Source organism: Mustela erminea, chromosome 12 (genome assembly GCF_009829155.1).
Source record: "Mustela erminea isolate mMusErm1 chromosome 12, mMusErm1.Pri, whole genome shotgun sequence".
NCBI classification, from domain to species: Eukaryota; Metazoa; Chordata; class Mammalia; order Carnivora; family Mustelidae; genus Mustela; species Mustela erminea.
In genome coordinates this window covers 2,267,376-2,286,303 of record NC_045625.1, presented here as the reverse complement: position 1 = coordinate 2,286,303, position 18,928 = coordinate 2,267,376, and the positions used below count along the sequence as shown (strand labels likewise).

At 63.8% G+C, this 18,928-nt stretch overlaps 1 protein-coding gene across 1 annotated transcript; it reads right to left on the bottom strand.

Annotated features, from left to right (window-relative positions):
* Positions 1-17,328: 17,328 nt before the first annotated feature.
* On the bottom strand, positions 17,329-18,639 carry LOC116570865 (spidroin-2-like). The gene has a single exon (XM_032308455.1). The coding sequence runs from the start codon at positions 18,637-18,639 to the stop codon at positions 17,329-17,331; it is 1,311 nt and encodes a 436-aa protein (XP_032164346.1).
* Between the last annotated feature and the right edge of the window lie 289 nt (positions 18,640-18,928).

Here is an 18,928-nt window from a genome sequence, read left to right as displayed (position 1 = left end):
CGGTCCCATCTGCAGAGCGGGGTCGACAAAGCCACCACTGGGGAGGGCAGACTGCTGGCACTGTCCTGGGAAGAACCTGGCACAGAGCCCTTGGCCGGTGCTCCCCAGGGGCGGGGGCTGCCCGGGGCCGCAGGCCCATGGTTGCTGTGGTTACGGGAACCCAAGTGCCAGGCCCGCTGCGCTCCTTCCAGAGGGAGGGCCTGCGATGCTGGACACTCCTGGGAAGGGCCCCCGGGGCTCAGCAGTGTGCCTGTGAGCAGAGCTGACCGCAGCCAGCACTCACGTGAAACCAGAGGCTCTGTGGGCCCCCGTGCGTGGCGCTCTGCTCCAACATGGGCTCGTGAGCTATACGCGCATTACAGATTTTATTTTATTATTTATTTTTTAAAAGATTTTATTTATTTATCTGACAGAGAGAGGCAGAGGAGGGAACACAAGCAGGGAGAGTGGGAGAGGGAGAAGCAGGCTTCCCGCTGAGCAGGGAGCCCGATGCGGGGCTCCATCCCAGGACTCTGGGATCATGACCTGAGCCGAAGGCAGAGGCTTAGTGACTGAGCCACCCAGGCGCCCCACGTGCATTACAGATAAAAGACCCGCCTGCTTCTCCCGCGGAAGCTGTCGGGCTCGATACCCCACAATCACCGTGTCCTGGCCGGGATCCCGGGCTCCGTCCTCTCCTCTGGTCAAACCACGCCCCACCCCCGCCCGGCCCACACCTCTAGGCTTCGCTCCCAGCACTGAACAGCACACACGGAACAGTGCAGTTCTAGAAAGTTCTCAAACAGGGCGAGCGGACCTCCTGACCGATACCATCATTACTACCGTCTTATCAAGAAGCGCACGGGGGGGTCTCACGCCGCATTCAGGGTCCCAGGCATATCTCGGGGAGTGCGGTCCCCTCCCGGCTTTTAAAGTCAGCAGAAAGCAATCTCAGAATAGATTTGGGGTGAGGCTTAGGGATCAAATTTGCCGTTCTCCTGGGGCACCTGTCAGGCCCCCTCCAAGCTGCTCCCAGTCCGGCTGGGAGGCAGAAGCGGTTCAGTCTCTGAATATTTCCTGTAATGGCCTAAAAAAAAAAAAAAGAAAAGAAAAAAATTAATAGACTTTTTTTTTCTTTTTTAGGTTTACAGAAAAACTGACCAGCAAGCAGGTTTCCCATACACACCCCCACCCACCATTTCCTATGATTTTAGTATTAATTGTTGTTTGTTTGGTTTTTTTGTTTTGTTTTGGTTTTTTTTTTTTGTAAGTTGGCTTTGCTGGGACTTTTACTCGGCTTTTCAGAAATGTGACTTTCAGTTCACTGAAAAACTGAGCCGCAGCTACAGACAGTTCTCTTCTCCCCTCTGCCCCCCAGTGCGTGCACAGCCCCGTCCCCGGTCGACACCCCCCGAGTGGGACACTGGGCACAGCTGAGGAGCCCAACCTGACATCACGTCACCCAGAGTCCCCGGTTCCCCTTGGGGCTCAGTCCCGGCCGCGCACAACCCGTTTGCTCGGACAAATGCGCAGAGCCCCTGTGCCCGCCCCCGCGCCGTCCCGCCAGCACCCCGTGTCGCGTGGCACGAGACTTAGGACCGGGGAGTGGCTGTGTCCTGCAAACACGGACTGTGTCGCGTTCTCGGCTCATGCGAGAATCCCGTCAAACGCCCTTCACAGCCAAGGCACATCTGTCTCGGTTCAGTTTGGTTCTCACGGCGGGAACCACAGCCCTAAACCCCCTTTTCTCTCTCCTTTAAGCTTCGACGTGAACACCTGCCTCGTTAAGGGAACGGTGTGGCTCACTGTGGGTCCCTGGGAGTCATGCAGGGCCAGGGCTGGACCCAGCTCTGTGAGGACGTGGGACAAAAACGGGGCACCGCCCTTGCTCTCCAAGATCCCCTCGTCTTTGTGGGAAGATGAAGTCTTTCCAAGGAGCAGGGTCCAGGCTCCAGACCAAACTGTCTGGGCCCGATGTGGCGGGCTCGCCCAGAGTGGACGCCCATTCTGCCACAGGTGTTCTGCTCCCGGTGCCCACACGCCCCGGCTCCAATCCCCTTGGACCCGTGTCCCTATTGCCCAGACACCCCGCTCTGATCCTCTCGGACCTGTGTCCCCGCTGCCAGCATGCCCTGCTCCGATCCCTCTGGACCTGCATCCTGGCTGCCCACACAGCCCCGGTCCAATCCCCTCGGATCCTTGTCTCCGCTGACCACACCCCCTGCTCTGATCCCCTCGGACCTGCCAGGGCCCGTCAGTGACATGGTTGCTTTCACAGGGGACCGCGCTTTGTGTCCGGGGCCGGGCAGGGGATCAGAGGTGGGGGACCCAGCTGGCGGCCCCTGCCTCAGTCTGATCAGCCCCCAGGTGCCTTCATCCGCGGTAATGTCCTTCAACGGCTCCTTGCTCCTGGAATCCATCTTGCTGTTGCCCTTGCTTGGCCGGGGCAAGCACACGGTCTGAGCGAGGCCGACCACACTGCCCTCCCCAGACTGTGAGGCTGCAGCGGACAGGAGCAAAGACGGGCGGTGGCTGGAGAGGATGCCCCTGGCAACGCCCCCGCCCCTGGAGAGTCTGAGTGGCGGGTCTTTGTCTTTGCCCCCAAGCTCCCTGAGCTGCCGCAGCTTTGGGCCCTTCTGAGCCTGGATCTCCCGTGTTCCTTGGACGCGGTGAGCAGCCCGTGCCCTGCGAATCCCCGGCTCGTCGTTCAGGCTGTGGGCTTAGGCCGGTCAGTGGCGGCTTCTGCGGCTGCCAACTGCACAGCCGCACACAGGACTCTGCAGTCCTCGCCGGACTCAGCAGGAGGGAGAGGCAGATTGCTCAGTGATGTCAGCGCCGGGAGTGACCTCGGCCCTGGGAGTGATGTCTGTCTCGGGAGTGACGTCAGCCCCGGGAAGTGACGTCAACCCAGGCGTAAGAGCCCACGTGTCCCGAGTCTCAGGCTTGGTTTGGGCCACCACGTCCCCGTCCTCCCAGGAAACCAACAGCTGGGGCGGCGGCCTGGCCTTTCATGGAGGTCAGCTGCAAAACCTGTCCCTGTGGTTCCAGACACATCGGTTGGGAGTCCTCGTGGCTGCCCCCTCTACGCCCCTCCCCATGCAGCGCTCAACAGTAGCCTCTGTGGTCCTGCCGACAGAACATGCCAGAAGATGGGCTGGAGATGCCGAATGCTCCTGCATGAACCCCAGACACACTGGGTCCCTCAGGATGACTCCATTTCCCTCCTCCCCTCACCCCCGGGGAGACACCATGTCCTGGGGGCGGTGGGGCGTCCTTCCCGCTTGGCGGCTGTGTCTGGCAAGGCCAGGCCTCCCACGAGCCTCTGAGCGGCGTCGCCCTCGCCAGCCCGCGCGGGAGGGAGCCGGGTTTGCCCTTGAAGAGAGCAGGAAGGGGGCTGGGACCACGCGGAGCCCCGTTCCTCAGGATGATGAATGCCTTTGTGCCGCGCGCCCTTGCTTTCCGCGCCGAAGCCAAGACACGTGTAAAAGCCCTTTAAGGGCACTCATTTACAAGGCCGGTACACAGCCCGCAGAATCTCGTATTTTACTGTGTTTACCGCGGGCCAGGGCTGGAGCCTGCCCCTCTCGGCCCTGCGGGTCATCCATCTCGGGCTGGAGCTGGCCGGCAGATCGCGTCTGCTCCCCCAGCGTGCCCCGTGGCCAGGCTGAAGAGCGTCTCGTCTGGCTTTTTCCATTTTCCTCCTAACAGGGTCAATATTTTAACAGATCCAAATACTATATGAACTGGGGGCCGTTTCCAGGAGACGGGCGCCGTTCTGCACACTCCTGCATGGTGATGAACCCCGTGGCCCGTGACTCGTGGACTGCAGGGCCTTCCAGCCCTGCTGCATCCCTCCCGGGGCCACGAGGCCAACGAGCTCCGTGTCCGGGAGCCCAGAGGCTTTCGGGCCCCCCGCAGTGGGGCTTGTGGCACCTAGTGATGCTGTTGGTGCTTGTGGGCTTCCTGTCTCCAGAGCTGGGCCCTGAGGGACACTCCCCACCCCGCCCTCCGGCGCTGGCTCCCTCGCGCGCTGGCAATGGGGGGCTCCAGGGCCCCGGGCACACACTCCGCAGGCCACACGCAGGACCCGGCCCCGGGCACACACTCCGCAGGCCACACGCAGGACCCGGCCCCAGCCTGGGCCTGGGAAGGGAGGTACCAGCGAGCCGGTGGGTTTGGTTCCTGAAGCAGCTGGGGCCCTGGGAGGTGAGGTGGCTTGGCCGTGAGGCATGGTGGCCCAACCCAGTTAGGACTCGAGGCCACGCCGTGTTCCCATGGTCTGTGCGTTGGCTGGGTCTGCCGAGAGGCTTCCCGCTGCTACCGGGGACTTGGAAGATGTCAGGGAGGAGACGCATGGCCGCCTGAGCCAGGAGGCCCCTGGGGACTGACAGGGGTTTGCTGATCAAGGATGTGAGATGTGCTGCCTATTGACGAGACGCAATGGAGAACGTCCTCCCGGGAGCACCTCCCATGCTTCTCCTGCTGCCAGGCGCTGGCCCCCACACTCACGGTGGCTCGGCAGCCTGCTCCCCCTGGGGTGGCTGGCGATAAGCCTGGGGGCATGTGGTAACGAAACCTCTCGGACAGGGCCGGGCCGCGGTCTCTCTCCCACTTCCCCGGATGAGACCTCGGGTCTAAAAGGAGTAGAAAGGACGGCAAATGCCCAGGCCAATGAGGGCATCTCCCCGGGGTCCGCGGCACGGGCAGAGGGCAGGAGGGACCTCGCCCTGCATTGGCGGACGTGGACGAGTCTGACGTTCCCATTTCACAGACGGGGAACTGAGGCAGCTTGAGATCGCCAGGTTCCCAGGGAGACCTCGGGCACTCCCGTGACGGGGTCACACTTGTCAGGGCAAGGCCACGGCCCCGGGCCTCGACCTGGGCTCTCACATCCCAGCCGCACCCACGTCCGGAGCAACCGGGCCTCATGCCGGGGGCGGGGCGTTGCACACGCGTTCTGTGTGTTTTATGTCGCGCGACTCATTAATTAAAACACCGCTTCCAGGAACCGTGTGAGCAAGGCTCAGTGTCCACAATATTATTTTTTATGTTTCCTGTGTTTTGTGGGGCTTTGGGATGAACCGAAACAGTGATTCAGTATCCAAATGTCACACTTGGCTGGGGAGACCGTTCCCATGTGAGCACATATGTGAGTCCAAGATTTAACAACAAGTCAAAACCTTCTGCGGCCGTGGGAGGACGGAGTAGCCACACGTCACGTTGGCAGCGGGCGACCGCGGCCCCTGGGGGGGTGGGTTTCAACCTGGGGCGATGGCTCCTGCTCCCCCTTTGGGGTCGCCCCAAGCACAGCGCTTCCGAAGCATGCTCTGTGGGACCGGCTGCGGATGTATCAGCTGAAGAGGCCCTGAGGCTTCTGGGTCCCCCTGGGGGCACGGCGGGGGGGTCCCCATGGCCATGGGCCTTGCTCTGGCCAATGAGACCAGGGCAGGGGGTGAGAGTCAACTCTGGAAAGAAATGTGGAGAGCCAGAGGGCAGTTCCCCTCTTCTGTGGGGGCTGAAGGGGTGTAAGCAAGGAGGGACCTCCACAGGAGGGTCCCCGGGGTCCTGCCAACCCACCCTGCACACAGCAGGCCTGAGGGCCTTGGGGGGCACGTACTCCAGAGACGTAACCTGGCCCAGCCTGATGGACATCAAGGCCATCTGGCACTGGACCCGGGAAACAGTGGGTCACCCCACTGTTTCAGGGGTGTCTTCAGGCCCCCACGGACCACCGTAGAGAGCATCCGAGACCATGCTCCCACGTTCCTCAGCTGCGGGTCTGCACTGGGCCCACAGGTCATCTGACTGCACCTCCCCGTTGCCCTTGGAGACCGTCATTAACGTCACTCTACAAAGAAGCGAGTGTGGGTCACAGAGAGGGAGAGACTTGCCCGATGTCAGCCCAGGCAGGACCATGGTCAACGTCCTGGTCTTGGCCCCCAAGACGCTCCCCTCGGCTACTCCGGGTTCTGTGGCCGAGTCTCCCTGCCGGCCGAGGGACCCAGGGGAGGTCTGATTGCAGATTCCTCTCCTGGGCCATCGGGGTCATACAGACGCCGGTGATATCACCATCTGAAGCAAAATGGAGATGCCCAAGGTGCTGAGCGGGAGGCAGGGCCATCAGATGGACGGCAGGGTGAACTGGGCAGGCTCAGTGCCCCAGCACCGTGGAGCTGCCGGAAGCATGGCCCGGGCCGATCGCCCGCTGTCAGTCCCCAGACGCGGCCAGGCCGGGCAGTGAGTCGCTGTGGGGAGATGCTGAGGTGCGTGGGCTGGGGAGAAGCAGCAGTCACCCTGCTCGCACTGGGGCCATCTGCTCTGTGCCCCCAAACACACTAATGTTTGTCCAGCCCAGGACCTGTCCTTGGCAAGGACTCTGTAGGCTTGGGGGACGCTCTGCTGGGACAGAAGATCAGGGGACCCTGGCTGCCCTCTGGCTCTGCCGGCTTTGAGATGACCTTCCCTCTGGAAGGAGCTGCGGGACCCGTTACTGGGCACACAAGGTCCACCAGCCTCCCGCAGGTGAGCAGTCATGGGCCGGTGTGGGGGCCAGGCCGCTGGGGGCTGTGTCCCTGGACCCCAGGATCACAGCCTCGACCTGGGGACTGCACTTGCCTGCATTCCGGGGTCCAGGCAGCAGGAGAGCAGATGCTTCTCTGTCCCAGGTGAGGCAGGTGGGGACTGAGGGCCAGTTGTGAAAGGTGCGTTGAAATGTGGCTCTCAGTGGAGGCCGGTTTAGGGGCAGAGGACGTGTCCTTGTGTCCGGGTACCTGAGCTCAGTGGGGCTGAGCAGGGGAAGGGGCCATCCTGAAAACGAGCCAGATAATGACCAGGGGACCTGAAACCCTGCAGGCTCCAGGACACAGCTCCCTCTGTCTGCAGAGCTGGGGGGAAGCAGCCCCCGCGGACCCCCTGTGCCTTCCTTTCCCGTGGCCACCAGATGCCCTGGGGCTTGCGCTGACCCGCCGCCTGTCCTGTGTTGAGAGGAGACCCTGAGCCCGCACCCGGCTGGCGTCCCTCCGGGCCCACTGCGAGCGCTTCTGGAGGCTCCTGGGAAGGGAGGGAGGGTCAGGCTGGCCACGGGCAGGAAGACCAGGACACAGCACCGTGGACACAGCACCGGGGCTCCACGGCAGACCCCGAGTCGGAATGACGCCTGCGTAGTGGGACAACCGGTGGTGGCAGGCGCGGGACGCCGGCGGTGGCGGCCGGGCTCTGCTCTGCTCCCATCAGTCCAGGTGGCCCGGCTTTGGCTGCTCTGACCCGGCAGCTCTGGCCGTCCTGCCCGGCCACTGAGTCCGTGTGAGCTTGCACAGGCTGTCCTGCACGGAGCCTGGGTCTCCCCAAAACCCAGAGGCTTGTCTCCGGGGGCTCTCGAGTCCCATGGGCCTGCCACAGCCCACCTCTCAGTTGAAGATCTTGTCGCTTGAACAAAAGCAGTGACACACAGAGCAGCCGAAGGGACAGAGCCACGTGACAGCCCGCCTGGCCTTTCGGCAAAGTCACTTGTCTGGGGAGAAAGGGCCAGGGGATGAGTTCTCCTGCCAGTTGCCTTGAGAGCAGCCGTCAGACAGAGCTCTGTGAGAAGGAGAATTCGGACCCCAGGGCAGCTGGGATTCCAGGACCGAGGAGCTGGGTCTCATCACCTTTCCTCCGGAGCGAGCCCAGACAGCAGCTCAGACGTGGGGGCTGCCCGGTGGGTGGCAGGGGTGAAACAGCTCAACCAGGCAAGAAGAGTTCATTCCCCTGCACTGAGAGCCACCAGACCTCCTCCTGTGGTCAGTACAGATGGGCTGCATGGAGGTGGCGTCGGAGAGGAAGGCTCTGCACATGCGTGTGCGTGTTACAGCAAACAGCTGATAGGTGTATCCTGTGCGCCAGGTGGCGTGGTCACTAGGGCAAGCAAAGGTCCTCCCGTTGTGGAGCTCGCCTCTACAACAGATGTGAGGCACTAGTAAAACCCAGCAACTAATATATACTAATATACAGAGCGTGTTGTGTGGGTTGCAAAGGGGGTGGGCGTGCTGGGGAGGACAGGGACTCCAATTTTAAAGGAGCGAAGGGCAGGCCTCACAGATGGCAGATTTGAGCAGAGGCCTGAAAGTGATGGAAAGAACACACAGATTTCTGAGAGGAGAGCATTTTCGGAGGGAACGGCATGTGCAAAGGTCCTGTGGTGAGAACAAGTCCGCTATGCTTACGAGCAGCAGCAATGAGCCCAGGAAGGTCAGGGGGCGGGAGCGAGGGGAGAGCACAGGGAGGGCGAGATGGTCAGGGAGCTGGAGGGGGCAGCTCTCGGGCCGCAGGGGCCAGGACTCTAGGCTGCCTCCCAGTGAGAATGGGCCTCTGATGGGTGTGAATTAGGTTACGAAGTGATCGGGCCAGGGGTGCAAAAGCTACTCTCCAGCTCCTCGTGGAGACCAGGCCGCGTTGGTGACCCGAGAGAAGGACCGGTTGGGAGGAGGGCGGGGCTGCAGGAAGGTCACGTGTCCCTTCTCCGAGCCCGTCTCCCTGCTGTTGCGTTCACGATCTGTCACAGTTAAAGGTCTAGGTGGAGAGCTCAGGGTAAAGCAGCCACAGTGGCCTCAGTGGCTCTAGCGGCCTCAGTTTCCCCAACAAGACCAAAGAGGCCAGCTTGGCGGGGGAGTCTGAGCCCTGTTACGAGGAGAAATCTTGCCCAAACGCAGCTTGGCAAGTGCCCGCGCCTGGCGCCCTGTTCATCCCGAATCCTCTGTGACCCCGAGGCCTGTGACAGTCATTCCGGCCCTGCCACCCCCAGGGACGTGGGACCTCGAGAGAAGCTCGTCTCAGTGGGACCCCAGGAGAGACTCAAACTGCATGTAACAGAGATGGCGCGTCGTCACCGGACACGCAGTGAGGACACAGCCTCTCAACGTCAGGAGGGCCCTGTGTCCACTCACTCAACACTGGGATGTGGCCGAAGCCACGTGGTTCCTGAGCACCTGGCCTGAGCCCGCCGTCCACTCCCTTTCCGACAGGCCCTGGGGGGCTCTCAGGGCGGGGCTGATAAATGCGCGGGGAGCTCTGTGTGCACGGCCGCCGCGCCCCCCCGCCTCATGAGGGAGAATGAACTTTGTTTCAGGACTTGGAGACCCAGGGGTGCTTGGCACAGCAGCAGCTCCTTAAGGACACCAGTCGGGAGGTGTCCATGCACTAGGGCCGTGGCAGTGAGGGTGAGGAGAGGCAGACTGCTGGCCCCGAGCGGCCTCACAGCCGTCTGTGCTCATGAGCCCGGCTGTGAAGGCCTCTGGGCCACGGGGTACAGGTGGTCTGACCCCCAGACCCACCGGGGCCACCAGGGGGACTTTGAGGCACGTGGTCCTCTGAGCCTCAGTGTCCCTTGCTGCCGCGCGGGCCGTGGGAGATGACTGTGGGCTCCAGGCCAGGTCCTCCGTTCCCAGCCAGGCCCCTCAGACGCAGGGGCTTAATCATCTCTGTCCTGAACCTCCCTCATCCACTGCCCGTGTCACCGTCGGGACACGGAATCCGCTGTGGCCCAGGCGTCGGGGTCTGTTCTGAAGAGGTGGAGACCTAGAGGCCCAGGTCACCGGGCGACTCAAGGGCACACGTCCCAGAGAGAGGCCGGGCCAGGCCTAAGCTTGTCCCGTGGCCATCAGTGGTCCCAGCCTGCCTCCGCGCCGCAGCTGTGGGAGCTCCAGGCAGGGACGTGGAGGGACGGGCGTCAGATGTCCCCAGGGGCCCGGCCTCCCGGGGTGATACCGGCAGGTCCTGGTCCTCACCGAGCCTGGCTGTTGGCGCGGCTGACGACAACCCGCAGAAGACATGCACGGCTCTGCCGGGTCAGGTTGGAACGGCACCGGGGCGTCTGCACTAGGGACCCGTCCTGCGGTCGCTCAGACGCCCCGCACTGGGGCAGCCCTGCCTCCAGGTCCCGCGTGCTGAGGCTCCGGCGGGCACAACGGCCACCTCCCGAGAGACCGGGACCCCCAGGAGGCTCCTTCCCGATTCCTAGCCCACAGGAGCTGAAATCCTGGCTGTTGCTGTCATCTCGTGCAGCTAAGGCTTGGGGATAACCTGCCCCAATTCTTGCAGGACTAGGGTAGTGGATACCACACACCCGGCAGAGATGCTGGAGGACAGGCCGGAGGGGGGTGTGGAGGCTCGTCTCCAGCTGGTCCCGGACCTCGTGGCTGGCGTGGTTGGCGTGGACAGTGTGGCAGGTGTACCTGGCACGGCCGGTGTCGTGGGTGTGGCCAGCAGGGCGGGTACGGCCACTGTGACCACCATGGCCGCCGTGGCCGATGTGGCCGTGGTGGCTGCCGTGGTCCTCTCCTTACACTTGCTAATGCTTGCCGACCGGGAGCTCAGAGTCCGCCTTCCCCTCTCTTGTGTGGTGCGGCTCGGGACCGTGGGTGACTTCCAGAGCGGACGCGGAGGTTTTACCAGGAGTGGTCACGGAGGTCCGTGGTCACGGAGGTGCTGGCTTTGGATGAAGCCGGGGCAGCACCCGCGGCCGCAGGCGAAGGCGGCGGCTCCGCTCCACACGCGCCATCACCCGCCTTCACCAAGAAGCTCCAGGCTCCTTCGTCCGTTCCGTTCGGAGCAGGAGGAGGTGGAAATCGCATTAGTCTGCACATTTGGGCTGCTGTGGTTTTACTCAAAGCCACTTCTCTTGCTCATTTTTAATCTCCCCTTCCATTTTTAAACAGCTGGCAGCTGAGTGAACTCAAGTGCACGTCCCAGGCGTCACGGCCAGGCTCCTCCGTGGCCCGACCCCCCTCCCGCGCTTCCCCTGCAGCTGGGGGGAAGGAGGGGTGCACCCGCGAGGGGCCGAGAAGAGCTCCCAGCGGGTCTAGCAGATGGTGGCTGGAGGACGGGCCGGAAGGAAGTGCAGGGGACCCACCCCGCGTGGGGGACCACGTGCAGGGACATGGCAGGGTCCCGGGGTGGGTCTCAGGAAGGCCATCGGCCTGGACTTGGGCTCTGGCGGCCGTGGGGGGGGCCAAGGGTGGGGCAGGAGGGCAACATGCCCCCAGGAGAATCCATTGCCCAGACCCCGCCTGGCCTGGCCGTGAGCCCCCCGGCCCCAGCCCCGCCGCTTCTCAGACCCTCGGCTCTCCAGTCACGCTGGCCAGGGTCTGTGTGGGTCGGTCCCGCCCTATGCCGGTCCTAGGGCAGCTCAGCTGGCACTGACAGTTTCTCCACGAGGAACACAGACCTCAGATGCCCTGCTCGCTCATATTTGCAATTAATGCTACTTTGTATCTTTTTAAAGCAGTAGATCGTCCCTAATAAGAGTTGATTCACTGGGAAGGCACAACCCTTGATTTAAAAAAGCGGGTACGTGTCCAGGTAAGAAGATTAAAGGGGAGGTGGGTGTCCCGTCTGGTCTGACATGGCCACAGGGTCAAGGCATCCGGTTGGGCGGGGGTCTGGGGTGGGCTGGTTGTCCTGGAGCGCATGGGACGGAGGCCCACGCTGCATCCCCGCCCAGCCCCTGCCTTTCTCACCACGGTTCCACCTGTTAACAGACGGGATTATTTTTAACCAGCCTGCCAACACCTCTGTGGTTTTGTATTTTTCACGGCAAAATCCGCATCTGAGGGGGAGTTAGGGCTTCTTAATACCATAGAAATCTGGGGCAGCTCGTGCGGGAGGAGAAGGAGGGATTTCAAAGGGGGCCCCCAAAGATGGGCTCTGGGGGGCCCGGGGGGTCACTGCGAGAATGGACTGAGCTCCGTGCGGTGTTGACGTCCCGGGGGGGTGAATGCGGGCGGGTGTCCTGCGGGTTGTGCCCTCCCGTGGGCTGTTCTGGGGTTCCAGGGAGGACGAGGCGGTGATGGTGTCCCCAGCTCTGGCCTCGGGCTGGGGAAAGTAGAGGCCGGTGAGTCCCTGAGACTCACTTCTTCAAGAATAGAGGGGAGGAGCCGCCCTGGTCCTGAGGAGATGTTCCTGGGAAATGTGTCCGTGGCCAGATTTCTTCTCCTGTTCCAGATCCGGGGCTGAGACAAGCCCCTGACACCAGCCCCAGACACGCCCGGTCCTCGTGTGGGCTGCACGGCAGGGCTGCACCCCAGCCGGGGTGCCCGCCGACCCCCCCAATGCCCGGATAGGAGACCTACATCCTTGGTGGCCCGGGGGCATTTGCACACAGACTGCTCTGGGACCAGGCCACTCTCCAGGGCAGCTGCCCTCCATGTCCTAACCCAGCCAGAGACCCTCCCCGCCTGGGACCTCCCCGCATTTCCAGGGGGACAGGTGGGGGGCGGGGGGTGGGGAAGAGCAGGGGAGGTTCCAACCACCTCCACCTGGACCGGAGAGACCGCTCACACCTCGTTGCCCAGAACCGGTCACGTGACCCCCCCCCGGTCTTGCCCCCTCCCCAGCCCCAGAAGGAGGACTTTGAAGTGGGATCTGATGACAGGAGGGACTGCTCTGCCCGTCACATTCATCATAAATGAGAAACAAAGGAAAGCTTGCTGGAGCCTGGGTCCTAGTCCTAGTTGTCGGGGTGGGACCACGGCCAGGAAAGCCAAGCGATGATGTAGATGCCGTTCAGTCCTGGGACGGCGTTGTCGGTCCAACACCTACCGGACGCCTCACTGCACTTCAGCTGAATCCCTACTTAGGGCAACGGTTAAAAGGCGTGTCTGAGCCGGGAGCCCGGTGCTAGGCTGTGGTCTGGCTGCAGCCTGCCCGGGGTGATGGATCGCCCTCGGGGAGCTCGGCCGGCCCTGGGCAGGCGGGCAGGGAATGAGGCGTTAATGATGGATGACCCAAGGGGGCTGGTTTAATTTCCCACCATCACCTGCCGCTCCGCGGCGTCCCCAGCGGCGCCTGCATCGCTTCCCATGCTCTGCCCATCCATCAAGCGAACACGAGGTCAGAAGTCCTTCTCATTTCGTTGCTGGGGGAGATCTCGCGCCGGGGGAGGGGGGGGGGCGGGATGTGAGCCTTCTCGGGAGCAGAGGTGGGAGTTCAGTGAAAGAGAAAGAAAGCTGCCGTAGGACACCAGCGCCCGGCTCAGGCTGGCCTGGACAGCGGGGAGAGCGAGGGGTTATTTGCTGAGACCCCAGGGGGACTCAGTCCGGGCGGGGCCACGTCCCGGGGGCCGGCTAGCTCGTGCAGACCCTCCCCGCCTCTGGAGACGCAGCTCAGCCAGCACATTGCCCCGGGCTGCCTGAGAATCGCATGATGGGGCTGAACCTTCCCTCCCGGCCAGGCTTTACTCCTTCAACACGTCGCTGTTTCAGAACGGACACGGCTCTCCCTCCCCACCCACTGCACCCCTGCCTGCCAGAGGTGTTGCATCTGAGTGTTGTTCCGTGTGTGTTGCTGATTTGTCTTTGCCGGCGGAGAGCAGCCGGGGAGAGCAGAAGGACGGCCCGTATGTTGATGACAAAGCGTCTCGTGGCTGTCAGGGACCCGTGCCCTCTTCCCTTCTGCCCCAGCTCTGTCCTGGGCGCTTCTTCTGAGCCCCAACCCCAGGGCCCCCGCCTTGGTGAGTGCTTGGTCTGTCCAGGCAGGGTGGGAGGGCCCTTGCCTTTCCCTGAGCGCCATGCCTCCGGCTCTGGTGCCCACACGTGATTCATCCCACAGCCGGCCTCCGCCTGCCACACTCCCCTCCCCGAAGCGTCATCGCCAGCCTTTAAAAATAGCGTTATTGTTTCCTTCTGCCTATAAAGCTAATCTATAATGATTGCAAAAAAAAAAAAAAGTTCAGAAAATTCAGAAAGCCTGAAGGAGGCAGTCCTGCCCCCCACCGGCTGCCGCCCGATTCTCTGCAGAAAAACGCACATGTCTGGACACGTGGAAGGCTCCGAGGACGCTGGTCCACGTCCACGGACGTGCCATGGGGTCGCTTTCATGGCTACACCAAGACACAGCTAAGAGCCTACATTTGAATCAGGCTGGGCGTGCCCATGGACGCGGCAGGGAGCCCTGGGGGCCTGCGCCTCCCATTTGCAAACGTGGACTGTCCGACCACAGAGGGCAGCTCCGCAGACTCAGGGAGAAAAGCTCCTTTGTGCACGGGGCTTGGTGCAGACTTTGGCCCTGCTGGCGTCCTCCACGCCCTGGCTCCTGCGGGATCTGCCACCTTGGTTCCTCACTTGGACCCCGAGCTCAGTGCAACCTGTCCTGTTCAACGTCCCACTAGACATTCTCCGTTCTTCTCTTTATTTTATTTTATTTTATTTTTTCCGTTCTTCTCTTTAGATGACACAGCTGTGGTCCCGGGCCCACGGGGCGCTGAGATCGCGTCCTGCAAGAGTAGCAGTGGGCCTGTGCGTCCCTCCTCGTCCGATCCTGAGCAAGTTTGAGGAGCAGATGGGGAATGTCTGACGTGATGCCCAGAAAGCGTCGCTCAGGGTCCAGAGCTCGCACACAGGCCACGCAGCCCAGGGTGGAGGGGCTGGCCAGCGCCCAGGCCAATCCGAAGCCCCAGCCTGGACCCCGGGGAGCCCCGTGAGCTGCGAGCCAGAGCCAGGCCCGCGAAGCCACCATCGTCCCAGGCGGTTCCTGGAAAGTGTTCCTGACTAGCCTTCTTCTAGGCAGCAAATGAGGCCCCGGGAGCGTGCGCAGGGCCTCCAGCCCCCAGACTCTGGCTCCTCTCTCCAGGGCAAGACGATGGCTGGTTCGGGCTGGCTTGCCTGGCGCGAAGCAGCGACCTGGCAGGAGTTAGTGCACAGACGAGGTCCACATGCCTGACACTCGGACGCCTTCCTTGTCCGCCTCTGCTGGCCTCCCCTTGGCTGTGCCCTGGAGGACAGCTGTAGCTGGAGCCGTGAGCGCCTGCGGAGCCCCGGACGCAGGGAGGCAGCTCATGGTGCGGCGGCCCTCCACGCAGGCTCACAGCCGCCGCAGCAGCCGCTCCCCTGGCCCCTTGGCCGGCCCCCGCACCACCCGCCAGGGGCTCGCCCTCACCACGGACACCCTTCCCGCTCTGGACTCGGCCTCCACCCGACTCTGCCCTTGCAGTCATGGCCCGGACGGCCCCAGCAATGTCAGCACCGCGGCGTCCCGGCAAAACCAGCTCCGGGGGCTCCGGGTGCTTCAGTAGTGGTGTGACCCTGAGCCTCAGGCTGCTCACCTGCTCCTGCACCGCCAACACTGTCAGTGGACAAGATCCAGATGACCGGCCAAGGACACAGCCACTGCCCTCCACGGAATAAAGATACTGATGGGAGGGAAGGAAAAACGCTGCGCGAGTCCTCGTGACCCCAGCTCAGCACTCCCGCCACACCCGCTCGGCCCCTTGCGGGCCTGGCCCAGGGTGGGGATGGGGCAGGTGTGGGAGCCGCAGGGCACGGGGTGCCTGACCTCCCCCCTTTGGTGTGGCCATGTCCAGACCATTTTGCCGAGAAACTCAAAGTCCCCGGAAACTTGGCCCCAGGCACTGGGCTGGCTCTAGACACGTGCCCTCTGTTTCAACTCCCCCAGCCCTGCAAGGCGTCTTTTCTAGATGAGGGAACAGTTTCGCAGAGGCAGAAACTTGCCCAAGGGCCCAGTGGGTCAGCAGCTGGGATCCCCAGAGCGGAGAAGCCCAGGTGGGGCTGCGGGCACTCTGGAAGGGCCGGATTGTGCCCTGCATCCAGCTGACCCCAACTCCCCCCGGGCCCCGCCTGCCCCCGGGACCCCGCCCTACCTGTCCCTGCCTGTCCCCCTGGGACCCTGAGCCCCCAGACCCCACCTTCTCAGGGCTTGCTCTCTCCAGGTGCCGGCAGACAGAGGTTGTGCTGCAGGACACGTCCTGCCTCGTGGCAGAAAACTTCAGCACCGCGAGGCCACCCCTCCTTCCCGTTGGGGGCCACGCAGGGTGCAGTTGTGAGCGAGGAGTGTCCAGCCAAGGAATGCTGACCTGTTACACTGGGACCCTGTTACACTGTGGTTACCCCACCACCAGGCTCAGGGAGGGGCTGACCACAGACCTGCTCCGTTGGGAGCCCCCTGCCCCGGGCTCCTCTTGGCACTAGTCATTCAGCCCCAGTGGCCTGGACTTCTCGCTGAGCGCTGACCCTGGCTGACCCTGGCCCAGGGGGGTGGGGAGAACGTGGCTGACATTGTCTCTGCCCCCAGGGACGTGTCCAGCTCCACCCGGAGACACCAGGGCGGCAGGTGCGTCCACAGCACATGGCAACGTTTGAGCTTGAGCCCCCGCCCTGTCCTGGGGACACACGGGGGGCAGCTTGTGTCCAAGCCTGGAGCCGTGACACCCAGCTCAGCCCTGCCCTCTCACCTATATCCCGGGGACAGACGTTGTTCCCGGTCAGAGCTTTGGGGCCGCAGATCTGCGGACGGTTCACTTATGCCTCGATGGTCCTGCCAACAGCACTGGCGTCTGCCACCCATACTTGTCCTGTCCCGGAGAGGCAGCGCGTGTCCCACAGAGAGACAGAGATAGGCAGGGACAGAGACACGGAGACAGAGAGCCGGAAAGAGGGGAGTGGGGTGCAGTGAGAGGCCAGGCCTCCGGCGGCTGCGCTGGGACCGGGCTCGTCCCCCTGGGATGTCAGGACGTCCTTAGCACCGCCGCCTTCCTCCAGCCCTGCCCTGCGACAAACCACCCCGGGCCATGTCCCTCCTCCCCAGAGCTTGTGCCACAGGGGAGAAGCAGGTAGTAACCAAGTACCCCCCATCAGCTTTTATGAAAATGATCATTGAAAACATTTTTTGCTTTTTATGGGATTTTGCGGTGTCAGAGAAAGAGGACAAGGAGCTGTGTGCCCGGACAGCACCGCCCTCCCCTTCCCCTCTTCCCAGACGTGCTCACACGTGTGTGCACCGAGTTCTTCCCACCCGAGAGTAGGTTGGAGCCCCAAGGCTGGCCGGTTGCCCTAATGCAAGAGCGTGCATTTCTCAGGAGCGAGGACAGGCCCCCGTGATCTCCATGCAACGGGACAGGCCCCCGTGATCTCTGCACAGTGGCCGGAGTCAGGAGACGGTAGTTTGCGCCAGTGCTTGCCCACGCTCGTGTCCACCCAGCTGAGGCCTTGCCTTCCTGGCGGGGGACCCCGGTGAGCCTGGCTCTGTCCACGGCCTCCGCTCAGGAGGCAGATGTTGTCTCTCCAAGAAATTCAGAGAAGGAAAAGCATATCCTTGATGATTTCCCGCCCGGCTCTGGGCCCGGGGCTCTCAGCTCCTCCCGCAGGTGGGAATTCCCACCCAGAGTCGGGTCCTTCGTCTTGGGGGACTTTCCCCCATGGCTGCTGTCCCACAGGCTGGGAGCTCTCTCCACCTGAGTTCATCTGTCAGCCTTTTCCCGCCTCCGCCGGTGAAGGGGAGGCTGCCGGTGTGGGACTGCGGACCCTCAGAGGCACCTCCCTGCGACCCGTCACTATGAAGGCGGAGTCGGGAGCCGGGGACCGTCTATGCCGCGGTCCCCAGTGGCACGGGTCCACCGGGGAGAGTTTCTCTTCCTTCGCTCCCCAGCGGTCTGGCGGCGTCCGTGCGTTTATGTTTGTCCCCAGATCTAGGGGACGTCTGACCCGGGGACGTCTGACCCGGGGACGTCTGACCCGGGGACGACTGACCCGGGGACGTCTGACCCGGGGACGTCTGAGCCGGGGACGTCTGACCCGGGGACGTCTGACCCGGGGACGTCTGACCCGGGGACGTCTGAGCCGGGGACGTCTGACCCGGGGACGTCTGACCCGGGGACGTCTGAGCCGGGGACGACTGACCCGGGGACGTCTGAGCCGGGGACGTCTGAGCCGGGGACGTCTGACCCGGGGACGTCTGACCCGGGGACGTCTGAGCCGGGGACGTCTGACCCGGGGACGACAGACCCGGGGACGACTGACCCGGGGACGACTGACCCGGGGACGTCTGAGCCGGGGACGTCTGAGCCGGGGACGTCTGACCCGGGGACGTCTGAGCCGGGGACGTCTGAGCCGGGGACGTCTGAGCCGGGGACGTCTGACCCGGGGACGTCTGAGCCGGGGACGTCTGACCCGGGGACGTCTGACCCGGGGACGTCTGACCCGGGGACGTCTGAGCCGGGGACGTCTGAGCCGGGGACGTCTGACCCGGGGACGTCTGACCCGGGGACGACTGACCCGGGGACGACTGACCCGGGGACGTCTGAGCCGGGGACGTCCGAGCCGGGGACGACCGAGCCGGGGACGTCCGACCCGGGGACGTCCGACCCGGGGACGTCCGACCCGGGGACGTCCGAGCCGGGGACGTCCGAGCCGGGGACGTCCGAGCCGGGGACGTCTGACCCGGGGACGACTGACCCGGGGACGTCTGACCCGGGGACGTCTGACCCGGGGACGACTGACCCGGGGACGTCTGACCCGGGGACGACTGACCCGGGGACGACTGACCCGGGGACGTCTGAGCCGGGGACGTCTGAGCCGGGGACGTCTGAGCCGGGGACGTCTGAGCCGGGGACGTCTGAGCCGGGGACGACTGACCCGGGGACGTCTGAGCCGGGGACGTCTGAGCCGGGGACGTCTGACCCGGGGACGTCTGACCCGGGGACGACTGACCCGGGGACGTCTGAGCCGGGGACGTCTGAGCCGGGGACGTCTGAGCCGGGGACGTCTGACCCGGGGACGTCTGACCCGGGGACGACTGACCCGGGGACGTCTGACCCGGGGACGACTGAGCCGTATCCTTCTCCTCTTTCTCATCCCATCCTTCGGCGCAAGGAGACTCCGTTGGGTCTCTTGGCATCTTGCCGCTGGCCGTGGAGGCTGCGCTCCTGCCCCAGCTCGTCCCCGGATCTCGTCCGCGCCTGCCCCTCAGACGGCGGGCCTCACGCGGCTCCGTGCCCACCCTGTGCCCCGTCCCTCCTCCTCCCGCGCCCGCTCTCCAGGCCTGGAAGGGCCACGTGATGCTCTCACCCGTGGTTCTCGCTTGCGTGTGGCGGCTTCCCGCCCTCGGATGGGCATCCCTCCTGCCGGGCACTCGACCAGGCCCGTCTCAGCGGCTGTGCCAGCATCGGGGGCTCTCGGGGCAGCGT